Source organism: Lacerta agilis, chromosome 11, assembly GCF_009819535.1.
Source record: "Lacerta agilis isolate rLacAgi1 chromosome 11, rLacAgi1.pri, whole genome shotgun sequence".
Classification (NCBI taxonomy): Eukaryota; Metazoa; Chordata; class Lepidosauria; order Squamata; family Lacertidae; genus Lacerta; species Lacerta agilis.
The window spans coordinates 42966265-42984630 of record NC_046322.1 but is presented as its reverse complement, the minus strand read 5'-3'; the positions used below and the strand labels follow the sequence as shown (position 1 = coordinate 42984630).

Sequence of the window (18366 nt, the reverse complement as noted above, 5' to 3'; positions counted from 1 at the left end):
TGTTTGCCGCCTTGGGCTTCTTTGGGAGCGAGGGCGGGACAGAATCGTCAGAAGGGAATAAATGAAATGCCGGGTTTTCTCTATCGATTCCTATGCAGAGGCAACCACGGCGACAGCAACAAAAGGAAACTTCCACGGAGGGAGAAACTGGCGCTCTATCTTCTATGCGGGAAGAGCGTTGTTTAGCCCCGCCCCATCGTGACGTCGTCGAGTCACGGGCCTCACATCGTCCATAGGCAGCAATGAAGCTCCGCCCTGTTTGAGGGCTTCCAACATGGCCGACCTAGCAACGGCAGCACTTAGGGCGGTAACCCGGAGCAACCAGGTAAATTCTCCCCATCACCCTCAGACTATGCCGTTCTTCTGCTCTGTGGGCTTCTGAATGTGGTTTTGCTTGTAGCCGGGGGAGGAAAGGCGGAGGCCGAGGGTTACACGGGACCTTGCGGGTTGCATACACCTGTCTGAAAACTACCACTGTTGCTCGCCATGCGGCTTTGGCCTCGAGTTTCCCGGAGAATATTTCCAGAAATTAATGGATCCGGTACCCTCAGCACCAGCTCAGCCATGACGCTGCAGGGATGTGGACCCCGGGAAGGCGACGGATCCGCAGTCACCCGCCTTATGCTCCTTGTGCGCCGGCTCAGCCATGACGCCGTGCTTCTGCTCTGTGGGCTTCTGAATGAGGAGGTGGAGACCTGTGGGATGTCAATCAAGTCCAACATTCTAAGAGAGGACCAACTGCCACTTTGTGTCAGTTAGTTTTGGTCTGTTAGTTAGGCTGCTGCTGCTTAAAGATGTATTAACAGACTCACTAATATAGTTTAGATAGTTTATATCTTTTGTTTTGTAACCTAAATATATACATGAATGAATCTGTCAGTAAATGAGTTTATTTTGGTTATTAATCAGATTCATGTTTATCTTTATTTTAAGAGGGATAAAGGGATTGACAATCAAGAAAGGGCGAAGGGCTCAAACGAGCCAGCAATCCGTTTGTCGTTGTGCAGGTTTAAATAAGGAACGTTTAACTCTGCAACTATATTATATAAATGTTCCCACAAGACCAAGGTTTACACGGGACCATGTGGTTTTCATACACCTGTCTGAAAACCACCACTGTTGCTCGCTATGCGGTATTGGCATGGGCGTACCGGGGGGGGCAGGGGGCAGCTGCCCCCCCTAGAAGCCAGCTGCAAAAATGATTGGCGTCATGCTGAGGAAGAAGCGGGGCGGGAGGAGAGGAGCGGAGAAGAAGGGGAGGCAGTGGAGGAGGAGGAGGAGGCAGCTGTCCCCGCCGCCCGAGGTCCTCCCTTTGCCCCCCCCCCCTTGCCCAAGGCAGCTCCTGTCCCGGAGCCGAAGGAGGAGCGCCTGTTGCGCGCTCACAGCGGCGGGCTGCGGTGGGGTCGGCTCTGCTCTCCTTTGCTAACTGTGCTGCCGCCGCTGCGTCAGGCTTCGCTCTTCCCTCTTGCGCCTCCCTCCCTCCCCTACCCTCCTGGCCGTCTCTCTCTCTCTCTCTCTCTCTCGCCATTGCCCCTCCATCGCGTGCAGGGCCGGTGCGTCTCTTTTTTGGCCGAGGAGTTTTCAGGGGCTGGCTGTTTTTCAGGGAAATAAACAAGCAAACCACCACGCTCTTTGCAATGGAAAGGAATTGCTCTTAAGATCTCCTGGGCTGCTCACTGCGAAGGAGGAGCGCCTGTCGCGCGCTCACAGCAGCGGGCTGCGGTGGAGACGGCGCTGCTCACTGTGCTACTGCCTGTCAAGCTTTGCTCTTCCCTCTCGCGCCTCCCTGCCTCCCTCCCTCCATCCGCTCCTCATATTCCCTTCCTTTTGCGCTGCTGGTCTCCTTCAGCCTCCTCCTGATTCTCGTTCGCTTTCTGTCCCTTTCCCTTCCTCCTTTCCTGCTCCTCTTTGCGTCCTTTCCATTTCTTCCACCCCACCCAGCCCCAGATATATTTCCTTCAGCCATCTCCACTCCACTTTTCTTTTCTTTTCTCCCCTCCGCATTGCATATTCTCCTGATGGGATGTGGGTTTGTATTGTAAAAACAGCTCTTCTTGCTGGGGGCAAAAAGGATATTTATGAAGGACACAGCAGGCATGGAGAGGCAATTTAACCATTTCCTCCCATGTTGCAGCCCTAAGGACTGTTGCTCTTCTGAGGTCAATTCCTAATTTGCTTTGGAGAGAGCCTCCCGTGTTAACATTTGGATTTCCTACCAATGCAAATAGCAATTTCAAAGGGGTGGTTTTCATAAGGACCACAACAGGTGTGGAAAGGGTTGAACTCTCCGTCTGCTGTGGCCCTGATTATTATCAACTGCCCCAATTGATGCTATTTGCATTTAAAACAATAACAGCAAGCCAGCACACTGGATGCAAAGACACATTTAACATCACATCTTGCTTGCCCCTAGAAATGCTTGTAAGGAAAAAGAAAAAGAAAACCTTTTGGAGCAGCACTATAATCTCTATCTGTTACTGCTATTCAGATACTGTGCATAAGATGAGTTATTTCCACTATGCTAACACATATATCTGCCTGACCAGCAGCTTAATTTTAGCACATATTCTGTTAAAGTGATCCATTTATTTATTCGATATAAAAATTCTGTCAATGTTCTACTTCTGCCTGTGTCTCCATCTGTTCACGAAGATCCACAAATACCATTTGGACACAATTTCAGATGCAGTGTTCAGAACTGGGCTCTATCAGTACTTGACATCCTGATCATATGCATATTGTTTCAGTCTGAATCACTAGCGCAAACAAGCAGGCACAACAGGTCAATCAGTAAAACAGACAGTTGGCCCACCTGTATCTTCCCAAAAACTACTAAATAGGAACTATTTAGTAAACTAGGAACAACTGAAATAGCATGTATGCACAACAGCAGCATCAACCTCAGAACATCTGTGAGTCTTGTCCTTGTGTTTTGGTTCAGGCTGAGACTAACAACAGCAATTGAACTGATTTTCAGGGTCAGCTCAGCCTCTACAGCTCACTGTTCCATTAGCAAACTCTTGTCTGTTTCACGCATTATACAGTAACAAGAATACACTTGAAAGGGAAGTGTACACCCAAAAAAGTGTACTAAGGGATTCTTACAGCTGTGGCAAACAGAGGAGTAGATCATAATATACAGAACAGAACAGCAACACAACAGAAGTCTGCCAAAACAGCAAAAACATAACAAAAAGGACTTACGGTTGATAAGTGTTCACTTTAGGGGGGGGGGGAAATCCCATTGTGTAGGAATCCTTAAAATCACAGAGTTTACAAAATATGGTTGCCAATTCCACACACTTAACAAACAAAGCATAAGTCTTTGGAGATCTCTGGGGCACAAGCTACGTGAATAAATCTTCCCTGGGTAGGAGTTCCAAGTTTGCAAGTAGTTGCTTCCCATTGCTTGCCTTCCTCCCATAGAGTGCAGATGCCATTGAACTTGGATTGTCATAAAGACCATAAGAAAAGCCCTGCCTGATCAGGACAAAGGTCAACCTGGTCTAGCATCCTGTTCTCACAGTGGCCCACCAGATGCCTAGGGGATATTTGCAAGCAGGACCTGAAGGCAATAGTATTTTATTCACTTGTGACTTCCAGCAACTGGTACACAGAGTCATGCTGCTTCTGGCACTGGGGGTAGGTAGAACATAGCCATTGATAACCCTATCCTACATGAATTTGTATACCGGTAATCCTTTCAGAGTTGTACTGTGCTGAAGCCTTCTATATTGTGTCGCAGCATTTAAAGATAAATTGCAGGCAGATTTCAATGTAATAGTTCTGGTTGCATGGCACATCTCTATTAGGTATTTGGCATTAATATTATTAATGTATTATTATTTTCGGGGGGGTTCAGCATCTCTCCTGCACGTGTCAAGGTTCATGGGGTAGCTAAAGGCAGTTTGGATATGTATGAAGCCTCTTTGGAAAGGGGCAGTTTCAGGTACTGCTGGGGACAGAGGGAAAGCGAGGCATCTGGCCAGCTCTGTTGGAAACGGGGGATGGGGTGCCGTCAGGGCAGGACTTTGGGGGCAGAAGTCCATGACCCCTTTCATAGGAACAAGCAGGACCCACACTATACACAGCAGGGCTATCAAAGCATTCCCCCCCCCAAAAAAATTCAGAAGCATTTCCCCCCCCCCCCCCGGCTCATCACCATTTCCCCCCCTCTCCCTCACTGCATACTCCTTCCTCCCGGTGCAGCCATTGGCTAATATCGCTGAGGCACAGGCCAATGGGTGGGCAGCTCTGCATGGCTGAGAGCAGGAAGAGGGCTGGGCTGAGCTGGCTCAGCGCCATTTGCAGCAGCCAACCATGCCCGAGCCTGCTGCCAGCTGTTTCAGGTAATCTGTGCGTTTTTCCTTTATTTTTTTAATAATGGGTGTGGATGGGGTCTGGATTGAAACGAAAGTTTTGAGCAAGTTTTCTTCAAACCCAAGAAAAATGATATTAGTATAAGACATGTAACTAGAATAAAAATTAATTTTTTTCAAGCAAATCATTGTAATAACTACCGTAATAAAGCACTGCTATAATTATATATAATTTTCTTAAAATTTTGGTTTCATTCACCTTTTCCGTGCTGAAATGTCACAACCTGAACAACCATGGCTTGCCCCCCCCCCCCAGTTTTGATCCTGGGTACGCCCCTGGGTATTGGCCTCGATTTTTGCGCTGAAAATTCCTGGAAATCAATGGAACTGGTACCCTCAGCACCAGCTCAGCCATGACGCAGCGGGGATCTGGACCCTGGGAAGGCGGCGGATCCGCAGCCACCCGCATTATGCTCCTTGTGTGCAGGAACTATTATGTGCGTTAAAGTTCTGCTGTTCTCTGAGTTTGCCACCAAATGCCACAGTAAAGTAATGAATCTTGCTCGGTAGATACATATTGCGATGAGATGTTGTGTTAGAATGTTTTCATGTGAAATTTAAATTCCTTAATTGATTTGGCGTTAGTGGTGTAATTAGAGTGATTAAGGTTGAGGTGAAAGATGACTGAATCAGGCATTCATCTTTTATTTTTTAAGCACTCTTTAAATAAAAAACCCCACAGTGTTTCTGATTAAAGCATTTCTTCTCATGTTTGGGGTAGAATCACGGTTCTTTCAGTAATTCATTTGCTTTTCAACAAAATTTCAGAACAGCAAGATAAAAGATGATCAGCTTAAGAAAGCTGAATTCATAAGAGAAGGGGACAAACTAAATAAACAGTAAGCATTTATCTTCTATTGTTGTAGGAAACATAGTTTAAAATTACAAAGAAACATTTATTTTTGTCAGAAATTATAACAGGATAGTGCCCTGGAACTCATGTAGATCAATATTCTTGTTTAATACAGATGATTACAATAACTTTTGAATGAAGTATAATCTTTGTTCAGCTTTAAAAAGAAGACTTTTGGATAATTTTGATGATCACACCTATAGAATTCCTATAGTACAAACATGTGCAGCCCAATCCTATGCATGTTTACCTAGAAATAAGCACTACTGTATAACACACTAGTAAACGTGCATAGGATTGTAGCTATTAGCAAAGCCCAATCAAATAAGAAAAAGTTCTCAAATCATAATATTTCCACTCAGTATGATTAGTTTAAAAGGAGCTAAATTTCCCTTTTATTATGTGACTGCTGAATTTTATGTTACAAGAGACTTGTCCCAAAGATGACCCTTATGAAATTTGATTTGTAGTAAGGCTTTGATCAACATCCAATTTATTCTTACTTAGCATTCCTAAAGACATATGAGGACTACACTGGAGAGTATTGCCTCTGTGGTACTTTATATTATGCTGCAAGGCATTTGGCTTGAGCGGCATTTTGTGTATAAAATGCTACTTTTCAGGGGGTTTTCTTTAAGTGAACAGTCTTGATCACAGATCTCCTGGTCATGCCTAGTTTGCCCTTAAGTGAGGTGTGTTTTTATGGAAATTATTATTTTATATTTTTCTGAAAGTGATGTGGTTTAAGACTATTTATTGATTCATTTTTTTACTTATTACTATAATAATTCACAGGTTCAAACTAAAGACTAATTAAAAGCATTTATTGTATTTGCTTTGCTTGGGTGAATGCATTTTAACTGAAAAATATGAGTAGTGTATGTTTTGTATTGCATGGAGACTTAGCGAGTCAAAACTTTTTATATCTGATTTAGTTGGTACCAATGTATATTCTGTTATTTGTCAAATATGCATTTTAAACCAAACTTTGTCCCTAGACTTCTGAGCATTGAAAAGGATAAAAATATCCTTCTCTTCAACAAGAAGAATGACTTCAGGATGGAATATAACACATTGGAAGAACTGGAAAATGAACTGACTAAGAACCGGAAAGCCGAAAGTAAAATATTGTTTTCATTATATATATTTACAGTGGTACCACTAGTTGCAGACACAATCCCTTCCGGGGTGCCGTTCACACCCCGTAAAGTCCGTAACTAGAGTGGTGCTTTGCGCATGTGCGAAGCGCACAGAATGCTTCTGTGCAAGCGCGCACAGCGAAATCCAGAAGTATACAGTATGCTTCCGGGGCTGCTTCATTTGCAAGCCGAAAAGACGCAACATGAACCTAACGCAACACGAAGTATGACTGTATTCATTTCCCAGTTTGATGATAACTGAAAACATTTCCTGCTACATTTTATGCCCCACAAACACTACAAAAGGTAAAGGTAGCTGTGTTGGCCCATTAAAATTTCCAAAATCTATATATGGGAATACCTTTACTAGGCTAACTAAAGTCTCACAAAATTGTGTGCAAGCTTCAAGTTCTCCAAAATGCTGAGTCAGACTCCAGTGAGGGGGGAAGAGTATTTGATCCCCTGCTAAATTTGCCTGTTTGCCCTCTGACAAAGTCCAGTCCATAATTTTAATGGTAGGTTTATTGTAGCTGTGAGAGGGAAACACCCAGATACCCAGGAGACAAAAGTCAGAGATTGATTTTTGGAAGTACCATACTTCCTATTAGGTGCCATGGGAGATTTACTAGAATCAACAGTTGCTCCACTCACTCTTAAAACTCTTAAGCTTCCCCTTCAAATGTCATCCCCCTGAAAAGCTGCCTGCCAAGACTGGGAGGCCTCCAAAGTGGCATCCTAAAAGACTACCATCAGAATGAGATTTTGTTCCTCTCTGCCATGAGTTAGAGCAGTAGTCTTCAACATTATCAGACCTAGAAGCCACCTTTAACCCAAACATGCATTTTGCAAGCTATTTATTATTGCCATATGTTGGTATGCTATAGTGCTGCTGTTGTGACCCACCATAGATGAGTCTACAGCCCAGTAGTGGGTCCTGCCTTACTAATCAAAGACCAGTGAGCTAGAAGCAATACTTTCTGCTCACTCACTTGCAGAGGAGGTGCAGGTTGGATCTCACATACCTGTATAATTAAACACTCTGGTTGTTGCTACAAATAGAGAATTTACTAATAAGTATGTACAAAGAGGCATGCTAACAGAAGCCTACATACTTTCTTGAAAGTAATCCTGTTGAACATGGAGGAACATTTGAGTAAATACGCATAGGATAGCCTGTATGATGGATAACATAATAACATTCTGCAGAAGATGTTCCATTCTCTGTGTATTTTGGTTATATGAAACTATCATTAACACCCAGATCCTAAATTTCAGGTTTGCTCATGTTGCTCCTGGATGAAGGGTTTTCTATTTTCACTTAAATGGAAGGGCCCTTCTGCCAGCATGTCCTTATTTGTGAATTGGAATACTTGCGCCCTTAAGGGATTGTTGAATTGGGGCAGCAAATATTATGCTGATAGAATGGACTGAAGATGTTTTGATATGAAGGTGTAAGGTGATTCCCCCCCCCTACTTTCACAGAAGCTAATATCCAACAAAAACTGGACAGAATTTCTAATAATGTTAAAGGACTCCAGCGACAATTAAAACATGTGAAGCCAACCCCAGAATGTAAGTCTTATTACTAATGTTTTTGCTAGGAAAAAGAAAATCCTTATAAGTTGCTTGAATAATTGTGTTGCAGATTGAGACTTTCCCTGTGTTTTAACTCTGAAAGGGTTTCCATTGTGCACTTGGCTAATAATTGGATTAAACTGAACACAGTTGCAGCCCAGTTTACAAAGTCTGCAGTCCTCTGCTCACATACTAGAGACCTAATGTAATGGAAGTCAGTGAGACTTATTTCTGATGAAATCTTCATTATATCATGCTGAAGGTCTCTTCTGTGTTGGCCTGCAACTTATAAGAGCAGGAATCTGCCAACCTGCTGTTATTCAATGAAGGTTAATTCCAGTTTAGCTGTGATAGATGGAAGTGTCATTTCCTTATGTGATCAAGCTCACTTTTTTGTGTTGTGTAATAATAATAATATATTGTACCCCACCCATCTTACTAGAACTGGATTATTATAGATCTGTTCCTGGCATAAATTCACTAGGGAGCTGTTGAAGGATATTTGTATATGATGTTTGCATAAGCAGAAATGTCCTGGTTTTTATCTCATTTCCCTTTTCTTTAAATTTGGTTATTTTACAATTTCTTAGTATTTTTAAAGCCTCTGCTGTGAGCAAACGTCTCTGTTTTTATATATAAACATAACTTTTTCTCTATTTTGTAGTTGTTGACGGACTCAGAGGAAGGATGGAAGAAGTTGAAATGGCAATGAATGCTTTTAAAGAAGAACAGCAACAAAGGTATTTGATTTTTATTTTAAGCGTTAATATCCTGACTGTTTTTGATAGAGCTAAGGTGGTTAATAGCAAAGTTAAATCCACATAACAACACTAGAAGCAGAACAGAGAATAAAAAGTAGCTTCTAAATCAGTTTCTAGCAGTTAAAAGTTGTTCAGTTTAACGTTTATGGGTTGAAATCCGGTCCTTAAAAGGAAGGTTTTTAAATTTTAAGCCTTTTTAAAATGGTTTTAGCAAGCCACTTAAAAAGGGGCATGGTGTAGGTCCTTTTGGAGAGAGTTCCAGAGTCAGGGCACAGCTACCGGTACCATGAAAGCCCTTTTATCTTCAACACCATATGCTCTGGTTTTAAATCTCATAGTTGTTATACTAGGAGAACCTTCCCCAACCTGGTGCCCTTCAGATGTTTTTGACTACATTTCTCATCAGCGTCAGCCAGCATGGCCAATGAGGACGTATTATGAGAACTTTACTCAAGAACAGGCATAGGCAAACTCTGGCCCTCCAGATATTTGGGACTACAATTCCCATCATCCCTGACAGGACCAGTGGTCAGGGATGATGGGAATTGTAGTCCCAAACTTCTGGAGGGCCAGAGTTTGCCTATGTCTGTTCAAGAACATCTGGAGGGCACCAGATTGGAGAAAACCATACTGGAATATATCAATAGCTTGCAGGATGTTATTTGTAAACCTCTAGCAGCTTTTATGTCTTGCAATATGTGAGGGATCCTATTCCCTCCCCTTCAATACTTCCCCAACAGTGACACTCCCTAGGTTTCACTGCCAACTAGGATGAATCTTTCAGTGTTCATATGGGAGTTGTCTCTGGGGTACCTCAGGGCTCTACGTTTGAAAACCTCTTGCCACCTATGGGATCTCCCTACCAGGGTTCCCAACTACTGCTGTTTGCCTTCCCTTTAGGCAAATAAGTGGCACACTTGGCTTCACTGTCCAGCCCTCTGTATGACAGGAGAATAAGCAAACAGTTCCCTCTTCCACAGGAAAGCTTTGTTCTCTCCTCTTAGTCACACCTCTTAAGGTACTGATACACTGCCACAGTCAACGAACGTTTAAGCACATTTAACTTTATTAGGTAACTTGAAAACATGGATGTCTCGGGTTATTACTGGTACAAATCTTCTTCTCGTGTAATTCAGCTTTGTTATAATATTTCCTACATCCCTTTAGCAATAGTAATGACCTTTCCTCCCATTCCCCAAAGCCTAACCTCTCATTCTCTCTCTCTAACCCTCCATCCCCAACTGCCAAACCCCCAACTGACTTTCAACGGTTGTTCCCCCTCCTTTTAGAATGCCAACTAGCTCCGCCTCCCAGGGAACACCTACCTAACATGGGAGTGATAGGTTAGCCCATAATGAACCTGAACCATCAGCAGGCATTATTCCGCCACACAATATAATTTCCCCCAGAATTGGCATAGGAGCTAGCAATGCAATCATATGCATGTCTACTCAGTAGTAAGTTCCAATGATGACAATGTGCTCACTCCTAGGTAAGTGATTATAGAATTCTAGCCTAAGAGTCTTTGGTTCATTTGTCATCTGTGCCATGGATGTGGTAACTGATTCTGATAATTCTGACTTACCTGGTACCATCTTGCAAAGATTGAAATGTATATAAATAGTTTTTTTTAAAAGGACTGTTTATTATTTGGTTCCTTACGTAAGATGTTAAGGCTGCAGTCCTATACACACTTACCTGGGAGTAAGTCCGTTTGAACTCTGAGTACCGGTAGCTATGGATAGGATTGTATTTTTGGTGGTGTTTAAAAGGTAAACTATGTCATTTCCCGATTTTCAGGAATACATGCTGCCCTACATCTACATAGACAAGAGAGTGTTTATATGACCTTTTGGCATAAATACTGTCTGAAAACATACTATTCCAACGTTTTGCTGCCACTGTCAGGCTCCAAATGTTCAAGACATCAAGAAATGTAGGCATCCTCAGTGGGGTTTTTGACTTTGATCAGCATGCCTTCCAAAACTACTTTTGCAAATCTACTCAGTTTCAAACATATTTTTCCAGGCAGGATGGGCAAGCATGGTTGGTACTCGTCACATAGTTATCCGGATCTTACTGTCTTTAGGTTTGTTGGTTAATTATTTTGCTAATTGTTAATGGTTTATTAACTATGCTTTTATTTAAGATATGAGGAGCTCATGAGAGAGGAGAAGACAGCTACCAATGAGATTAATGCATTAGAGAGAAAAATTGAGCTCTGGGCATTAAGTACTTCAGCAACAGGAAAAATGTCCAAACAAGGCATTCTTGTAGTGGATAAAAAGACACAAAATCACCTGCCTCATGGAGTACTTGAGCTTGAAAAATTCCTTCAACAGACAGGGGGGAAGCAAGGAGGTTGGGATGAATATGATCACCAACAATTTTTGAAATTGTGGACAAAGTATAAAGGAAAACCATTGTACATTGATGAAGTCCTTGATCATCTTCCTGACAAAACAAGGGAGGATATTCTGCAGCATGAGAAATGGTATCAAGAATTTCTAATTTTAGAAGCGCAAAAAAAAGAGGTGAGATGATTTTGCTACAGTGGTGCCTCGCAAGACGAAATCGTTTTGCAATAATTTCATCTTGCAAAGCACGGTTTCCCATAGGAATGCATTGAAATGGGCAAAAAAAGTCAATTTTAAAAAAGTCCGGGGGAGCTGGAGGGAGGGAGGGAAGGGCAGCGGAGCTGTGCCTGAGGGAGCAGCGCCCAGCCACTCCGGCAGCAGCAGCAGCGACTCCCAGCTCCGCCTCTGCCAGGCTGACCGGCACTCTCATCGGTGACCTCACCAGAGGGAGGGAGGGAGGGAGGGGAGGGAAGGGTGGCCACCCTCCTCAACCGCTGCCCTCCGGCCTGGGAAGGGGGAGCCGGAGGGAGGGAAGGGCGGCCACCCCGGTAGCAGCAGCAGCAGGGACTCCCAGCTCTTTGCCCTGCTTCTTCCTTGCACTTCGGCTTACAGTGGTACTGCGCAAAACGAATGCCTCGTTTTGCGAGTCACGGCCATAGAAAATTTCGTTTTGTGAGTCACCTAAAAAATCACAAAACCCTTTTGTCTATCGAGTTTTTTGTTAAGCGAGGCATTCGTCTTGCGAGGTACCACTGTAATTGGTGTTTGCCACTTTAACAACTTTGTGTCAAAAACGATGAAACCGTCCACCCTCTTTTCTTCATCTCTAGCTCTGCTGCTATGGCTTTCTTTTCCTTTGCTGGTAAGCCGGACCTGTTACTTTTAAAATATTCAGTAGGTGGTGGTATTCTGTCATTTTACCCAGGAGAAAACATTATTGTGCCCTTGAGAGCAAAACGTGTCCTTCATAGGGTTTTGTACAGGGCCACATCCTCCTACCCTGCAAACCTTATTGTTCAATGCCTCGGCTTTGTACTGTCAGAGGACATAACTTTGCAGCCTTAGACACACACTTAGTTGTTTCCCTAAACACCAGCTGTATCGGTATTGACCTGGAGTTTATTCCTTATTGAAATGTTTAGCCACAGATGGGAATCGTTCTCTGCTTCCTTACACAGTTGTGGCATCAGTTTATAGGGGTGTTGGCTGTGAGGAGATTTGTGAGGAAGGATGAGAGGCTGCCAGCTCTGCTGGCTAGGGGTAAGATCACAGGGCTCTTGACCCCACACGGGGGGCTGCAGACAGAATGTAGTTGGTTAAGGGAGTTGTGGACTCAAAAAGGTTGAAAACCTCTGGACTAGGCATTAAAGAAGTTGGGGCAGAACCTGTAATTTGCCTTAAGTTAAATGCCAACGGCATGAATAAGTCAATGCCAGCTACATCATTGCAGTTCTGTTTAAATTGAGGACAACAACAGTGAAGTGGGTTACAGAACTGCCTCTTATATGGCAAGGCTTTATACAGACTGGTTAAGTAAATCTACAGTAAGCCCGCAACTTACTCAGGAGTTATGTTTTTGGGATTGCATCTAAAGCCAAAATTACATATAGTCAGAACACATTGAGTTCAGTGGCAGTTGGGATTGCCAAAGTCATTTTATTGAAACCCTGCTCCCTTTTCACCCCCTTTAATTTTCTTCAAAAAATATTTGCCACATACATAAAGCTGAATATGCACAGGTTAAATGCACATAGGTTGCAAGCTTACTATATTGGCATTTGATGCTTAGGGTTTAAAGCATTGTTAAGTGGTTTGTTGAGGAAAATCTCATAAGATTCTGTTAAGAAATGACTCCTACTTTTTCACTCTACATGAAAAATAGGCAAGTTCCTAATTGATATGAGTTTCTAATAAGTAAGGATTTTGAAATATATTGTTCATCTTTGTTAGCCCTCAGAAAGCTGGAACTAATGTGACAATATAATCTGCTTTAATTGGTTTGTTCTAGTCCATTCAACAATGGAAGATAAAAAAGCTACAAGAGAGAGAAAAAATCTTATCCCAGAAGAAGAAGAAGCCAGAGGAAGGGCTCGCTACAGCTATACTACAGCACACAGCAGCCCAGAAGCAAAAAGTTGAAGAGGAAAGGAAAAAACGACTGAAAGAACTTGAATCGTGGAAAAGGCAAAAAGCAATAGAATATGCAATGAAACAGGCTGCTCAGCTACAAGAAGAGGAAGAGAAGAAGAAGAAAAAGCAGAAGGAACGTCAGCGGCAATTTCAGATAAAGTTGCTGTTGGAAGACTATAGTAGGCAGAAAAAGGAGGAGGAAGAGTTTTTGCGACTTGAGAAGGAAAAGAGAGAGGAAGCTGAAAGGGAAGAGAAGAGAAGAATTGCTGCAGAAGAAATTCTTAAGTTCCAAGAGCGAGTGAGTATTGATCTCCTGCATATTTACTTCAGATTCCTCGTTCTGTAGCAAAACAGAACAAAGATACCAAAATACCATAGTTTCCCGTGTATAAGACTTAGGTTTCCCCCCTAAAAATCTCAAAAATTTGGGTGCGCCTTATACATGGATACTTCTCCCCACATTTTCTTAAATTGGAGTCTCCCAAAATAGGGGGCGTCTTATACATGGGGGCATCTTATAGACGGAAAAATACGGTACATGGTATCAAAATGCACGACAAGTTTCTTAGCAATACATGTTGCTCTTTACACCTGCATTTAATTGGTACTGTCTGTGGTGCAGCAACAAGTTCCATTGCTTACTATTACAGGCTTATCTCTTTGCCCAGATATCTCTTTGCCCAGGGCGAATAAGAATTGAGACAAATTGGTGAGCATTTAATTGCTGCATAATACAGTGGTACCTCTGGTTGCGAATGGGATCCGTTCCGGAGTCCCGTTCGCAACCTGAAAGGTCTGCAACCAGAAGCGCCAAATCTGTGGACGCACGTGGCGCAAATTGGCACTTCTGTGCATGCGCAAAGCACAATTTAGTATTTCTGCGCATGCACGCACTCCAAAACTCGGAACTAACCTGTTCCGGTACTTCCGGGTTCGGCGCGTTCGTAACCCGTGCCGAACGCAACCCGCAGCGAATGCAACCCGAGGTATGACTGTACTGGAACCAATACTTGGAGCTGCATGTCTCCTCCTCTTCTCCTGGAAAAGGGAGAAGGACTAGCTACACATGCTGTTTCCAAAGCATACACCCTCCACATTCAAGGCTGCATGCTGGGCTCCTTCCTCCTCCCCCGGCAACATTCTTCAAGTGCGCAGAGAGAAAAGCTTTGCATTGGAAAATGTGCCCCAATTGGCCCTCTCACTCTGCAGGAGTGGGAAATGGGAGAGAAAGAAATGCAAATATGCTGTGGCCAGTTTGTTATCTGGACTTTCTCTGTTAGAGAGAGGAGGAGGAGGAAGAGGAGGAGTAGAAATAGATAGATAGATAGAAGAAGAAGAGGAGTTTGGATTTGATATCCCGCTTTTCACTACCCGAAGGAGTCACAAAGCGGCTAACATTCTCCTTTCCCTTCCTCCCCCACAACAAACACTCTGTGAGGTGAGTGAGGCTGAGAGACTTCAAAGAAGTGTGACTAGCCCAAGGTCACCCAGCAGCTCCATGTGGAGGAGTGGAGACACGAACCCGGTTCCCCAGATTACGAGTCTACCACTCTTAACCACTACACCACACAGATAGATAGATTAGATAAATATTATTTATACCCCACCCATCTGGCTGGGTTTTCCCAGATGACAGTGCTGGCTGATAGTTCCCTCTCCCCTTGATGTGGGTTGGAGAAAGAGAATATTTCTGTATTTTATCTCTGAAATGTATTTGCCACCCTTCAGATAATTGGCACTTAATGAGCAGTTACAAAACAGTAAAAGAAAAGTGAATATTTTTGCTTGGGGTAGGTAGGAATTGGATTCAGACAAGGCAAATGTGTGTCCTACTCCTGCAGTTGTTTCACTGGCTGAGTCTTGCCCCTTCACCCCTCAAAGAGGTTGCTGGTTGGTTGGTTGGTTTGGTTGGTTTCAGAAAGTTTACCGGTACATACCATTTGCTTGTAAGTAAGCCTCTAAGTGGTTTACTGAAGTATAAGATAAATAACATTATCACTAAAAAGAGTTGTTTAAAATATTTAAAATATTATTAAAATCAACAGTACCTAAAAGAAATAAAACACATTTAACTTCTACATGTCTGGATAGACTCGCTGAAAACAAAAATGTTTTAAGCGGCTACTAAAAAGAGTCAGTGAAGATGCCTGCCCGACGTATAGAGTTCCAAAGTAGGTGCTGCACTTTGCACTAGAACCAACTGCCCTGAAGCAAGGGAGGAAAAAATGGTCAGCTGTCATAACAGCCACCTCTTCTAATAGCATGTTTTACTCACTTAATACCGTAGTATGTTCTTGTTCTTACTGATCTAATTAATGTAAGCTGCCCCGGGAGCCTTGTTGGTTGAAGAGGGAATAGAAATAGTTTTAAGTAAATAAACATTACAAAAACCCAGATATTTTAAGATAAAGGCCACTGCATGAAATAACTAAAAACTCTAAAAAGTTGCATATGTTTAAAAGAGTGGAAAATAAAAGCTTGTTTTACTAGTGCTAAAATGATGGCAAAGTGGCGGAGGGGGGGAGAGAAGCATTCTACAGTTCAGATTCCACCATCAAAAAGGATCTCCTGTCTCTACCTGCCTGCGACATCTGGAATAGAGTCTCTAGGGTAGATATCATAATGTAGGCAGAGTGATAAAGAGAAATTGATTGAGCAGATACAACCATGCAGATCCCAAAAGATGTGCACCAGCATGTAGAGTTAAGCCTGGAAGGGAACAGTGACCCATTGAGGTTGTGGAGAAAGCACAGTGCTTGATGGCAGCTTGGCATTTGTTATCTTCTAGGACTTGGGGAGGGGAGTTTGTATACATGAAAATAATTCCCTCCCTGTGTCCTCTGGGGAATAAATAGTGAAAAAGTGGGAAGGGTCAGGCAAGAGTATGAAGGATTGGGGGGGGGACTCCCATCCTGATTATTTGTAGGGTTAACTAAGCAGAGGGCTTTGTGTACTAACTTTCAGTGAAGAATGCAGCGTAGAGCTACTCTGGCCATTTGTGCAAAGGCCTTGCTGAACATTACTCTCAAAAAGCGTTGGTTGATCTTGGTTATTGAAACACTGTTGCATAAGATGCTTTGTTTTGCTTGAAAATTACTATTATTGATCCTAAAGAGATTTTTTCCCAATTGTATTTTATTCTTCCATTGTATTTTATTCAGGATTTATCTAAACTTGTGTTTAAGATTCAAGAAAAACAGGCAAAGGTAGACGAAAAGATAGAAAAAGAAAGAAGATTGAGAGAAAAGTTGAGAGAGAAGGTAATACATGAATTTGTCATGCAGCTCCATCCTAATCCATTTCTTCACACTAACACCCCATTTCACACACCATCCATTCCTTCCTCCCATTGACTCCATTTAAAATTTCCCATCCACACCACCACCACATGCAAATGGCAGCAGCTAAGGACTGAACTTGGACCAGGACCAGGTATTGGGGACCTTAACACTCTTCCAGTAAGGATCCTAACCCATATTAAACCCTTCATACCTGTAGTTTGCATTGATGAAAAAGTAATGAATGGATCATTTTTGGTAGTGTAATCAGGAAGCATTTGTGGACAACTCTAAGACACTGCTTAACTTCATGGCACTGATCTGACTCAGGGAGGATTCTCCCCTTAGAATTTTTTATTTTTAACAGAAAACCTTGGGGTTTCCCCCTTGAAAATGCTGGTTCTTCTTCAGTTACATTTCTGTTAGAACTCACATTAAATATTTGTTTTAATCACAAAGTGAGTCCAAGGCAAAACAACAACAACCGATGGCTTGAATTTTGGCTTCTACATAATAGCTACTGTTTGCAGTTGCCTTTTAGGATGAGTTTTTTTAAGTTTTTAAGTTTTCACTGTCAACAGGTTGAAATGAATGTAACTCGAGACCCATGTAGGCTGTTGAAGCCTACAAAAGTTTGGGAAGAACGAACAAAAGAGATTGGACCAGAAGGTTCAGGGCCACTTCTGCATATTCCGCACAGGTAAGGAAACAAAAGCTATGTGTTTGTTTTAATGTAATTCATCCCAGAATGTTTACCCCTCTTTATCTTTATAGGGCTGTCCCAAGCTGGCGACAAGGACTATAGTTGGATGGCTGCACAGTTTTCTTAGAAGATATGAAAAAGCATGTATAAATTTCCTGAATATTTTTAATTGTATTACTATTCCTGTTTTTGTTTTTGTAAGACTTCATTATGTAATTAAGGATGTATGTTTTATACAGAGTATGAATTTATGTAAATTGACATTCTATGTCATGTACATTTGATCTTTTATTTAATATCCTTCTGTAGATTACAGCAAAAATTACTAGTAAAATCTGTAAAAATGCACTGTTTCTTACTTCTTCTGAATTCTCTTTATTTCCCCCCGGAATATGTATTTAGTAATTTAGTTCTAGGAATGCACTGTTTTATAATAAATTTAATTACATTATAAATTCTTTTTTGCTGTGTTATTGAGTTGAGAGTGAAATTTGTCTCAGACTACTGTATTTTACTTATTATCTTACATTTATATATTGACTTCCTTTCAATGGAATCCCAGATATTGTACATGGTTGTCAGGCAAATGCCTATCCAGGTTTGCTGCTGATAATCAGGTTGTTCAAGGAAATTAAAACAAAAGGCAACTGTAAAGAGCTCTAAAAGGATATCTTCAAATTGAGTGAATGGGCAGTAATATTGCAAATGCAGTTCATTGAAAGTAAGTGTAAATTGATGCACACTGGGGCAAAGAATGATAATTGGATTCACATATACACTCATGCGGTCTGAACTGGCAATGACTGACCAGGAACGAGACGGGTCAAAGCAGAAAGCTTGATTAAAAGTCAACCCAGCTAATCTGGATGTGGGGTTCGAGTCATGATTTTCACTGCAGCGATGGAATAAAATGATTATTAAAAAGCATGGCATTACAGCTGTTGGCATTGTGTGGAGCCGCTCTATTCAGGTAAGGATTGTTTTTCCTTTTACCACTCCAGCACGAACATTTTCTTTTTTTTCAAAGGCTTTTACTGCAATTATTTTGGAAGACTACCGGTAGTAAATGTAGAATGCATGCTCCCAAACCCATCGACGCGCTTCCTATTTAAACGACGGCAAGTTTTCTGAGGTCGCCTCTGATTGGCGCGGATGCCGGCTGGCCCCGCCCCTTTATCCGCACACGGGGCG

At 42.3% G+C, this 18366-nt stretch overlaps 1 protein-coding gene across 1 annotated transcript; it reads left to right on the top strand.

The window, feature by feature from the left end:
- Nucleotides 1-256: 256 nt before the first annotated feature.
- Nucleotides 257-17308, top strand: CCDC112 (coiled-coil domain containing 112). The gene is made up of 10 exons (XM_033164548.1): nucleotides 257-325; nucleotides 5148-5218; nucleotides 6231-6352; nucleotides 7854-7943; nucleotides 8611-8686; nucleotides 10857-11241; nucleotides 13073-13492; nucleotides 16356-16454; nucleotides 17054-17172; nucleotides 17247-17308. Exons 1-10 carry the CDS (start codon nucleotides 275-277, stop codon nucleotides 17275-17277), a joined length of 1464 nt encoding a protein of 487 aa, XP_033020439.1. The 5' UTR covers nucleotides 257-274; the 3' UTR covers nucleotides 17278-17308.
- The last annotated feature ends 1058 nt before the right edge of the window (nucleotides 17309-18366 follow it).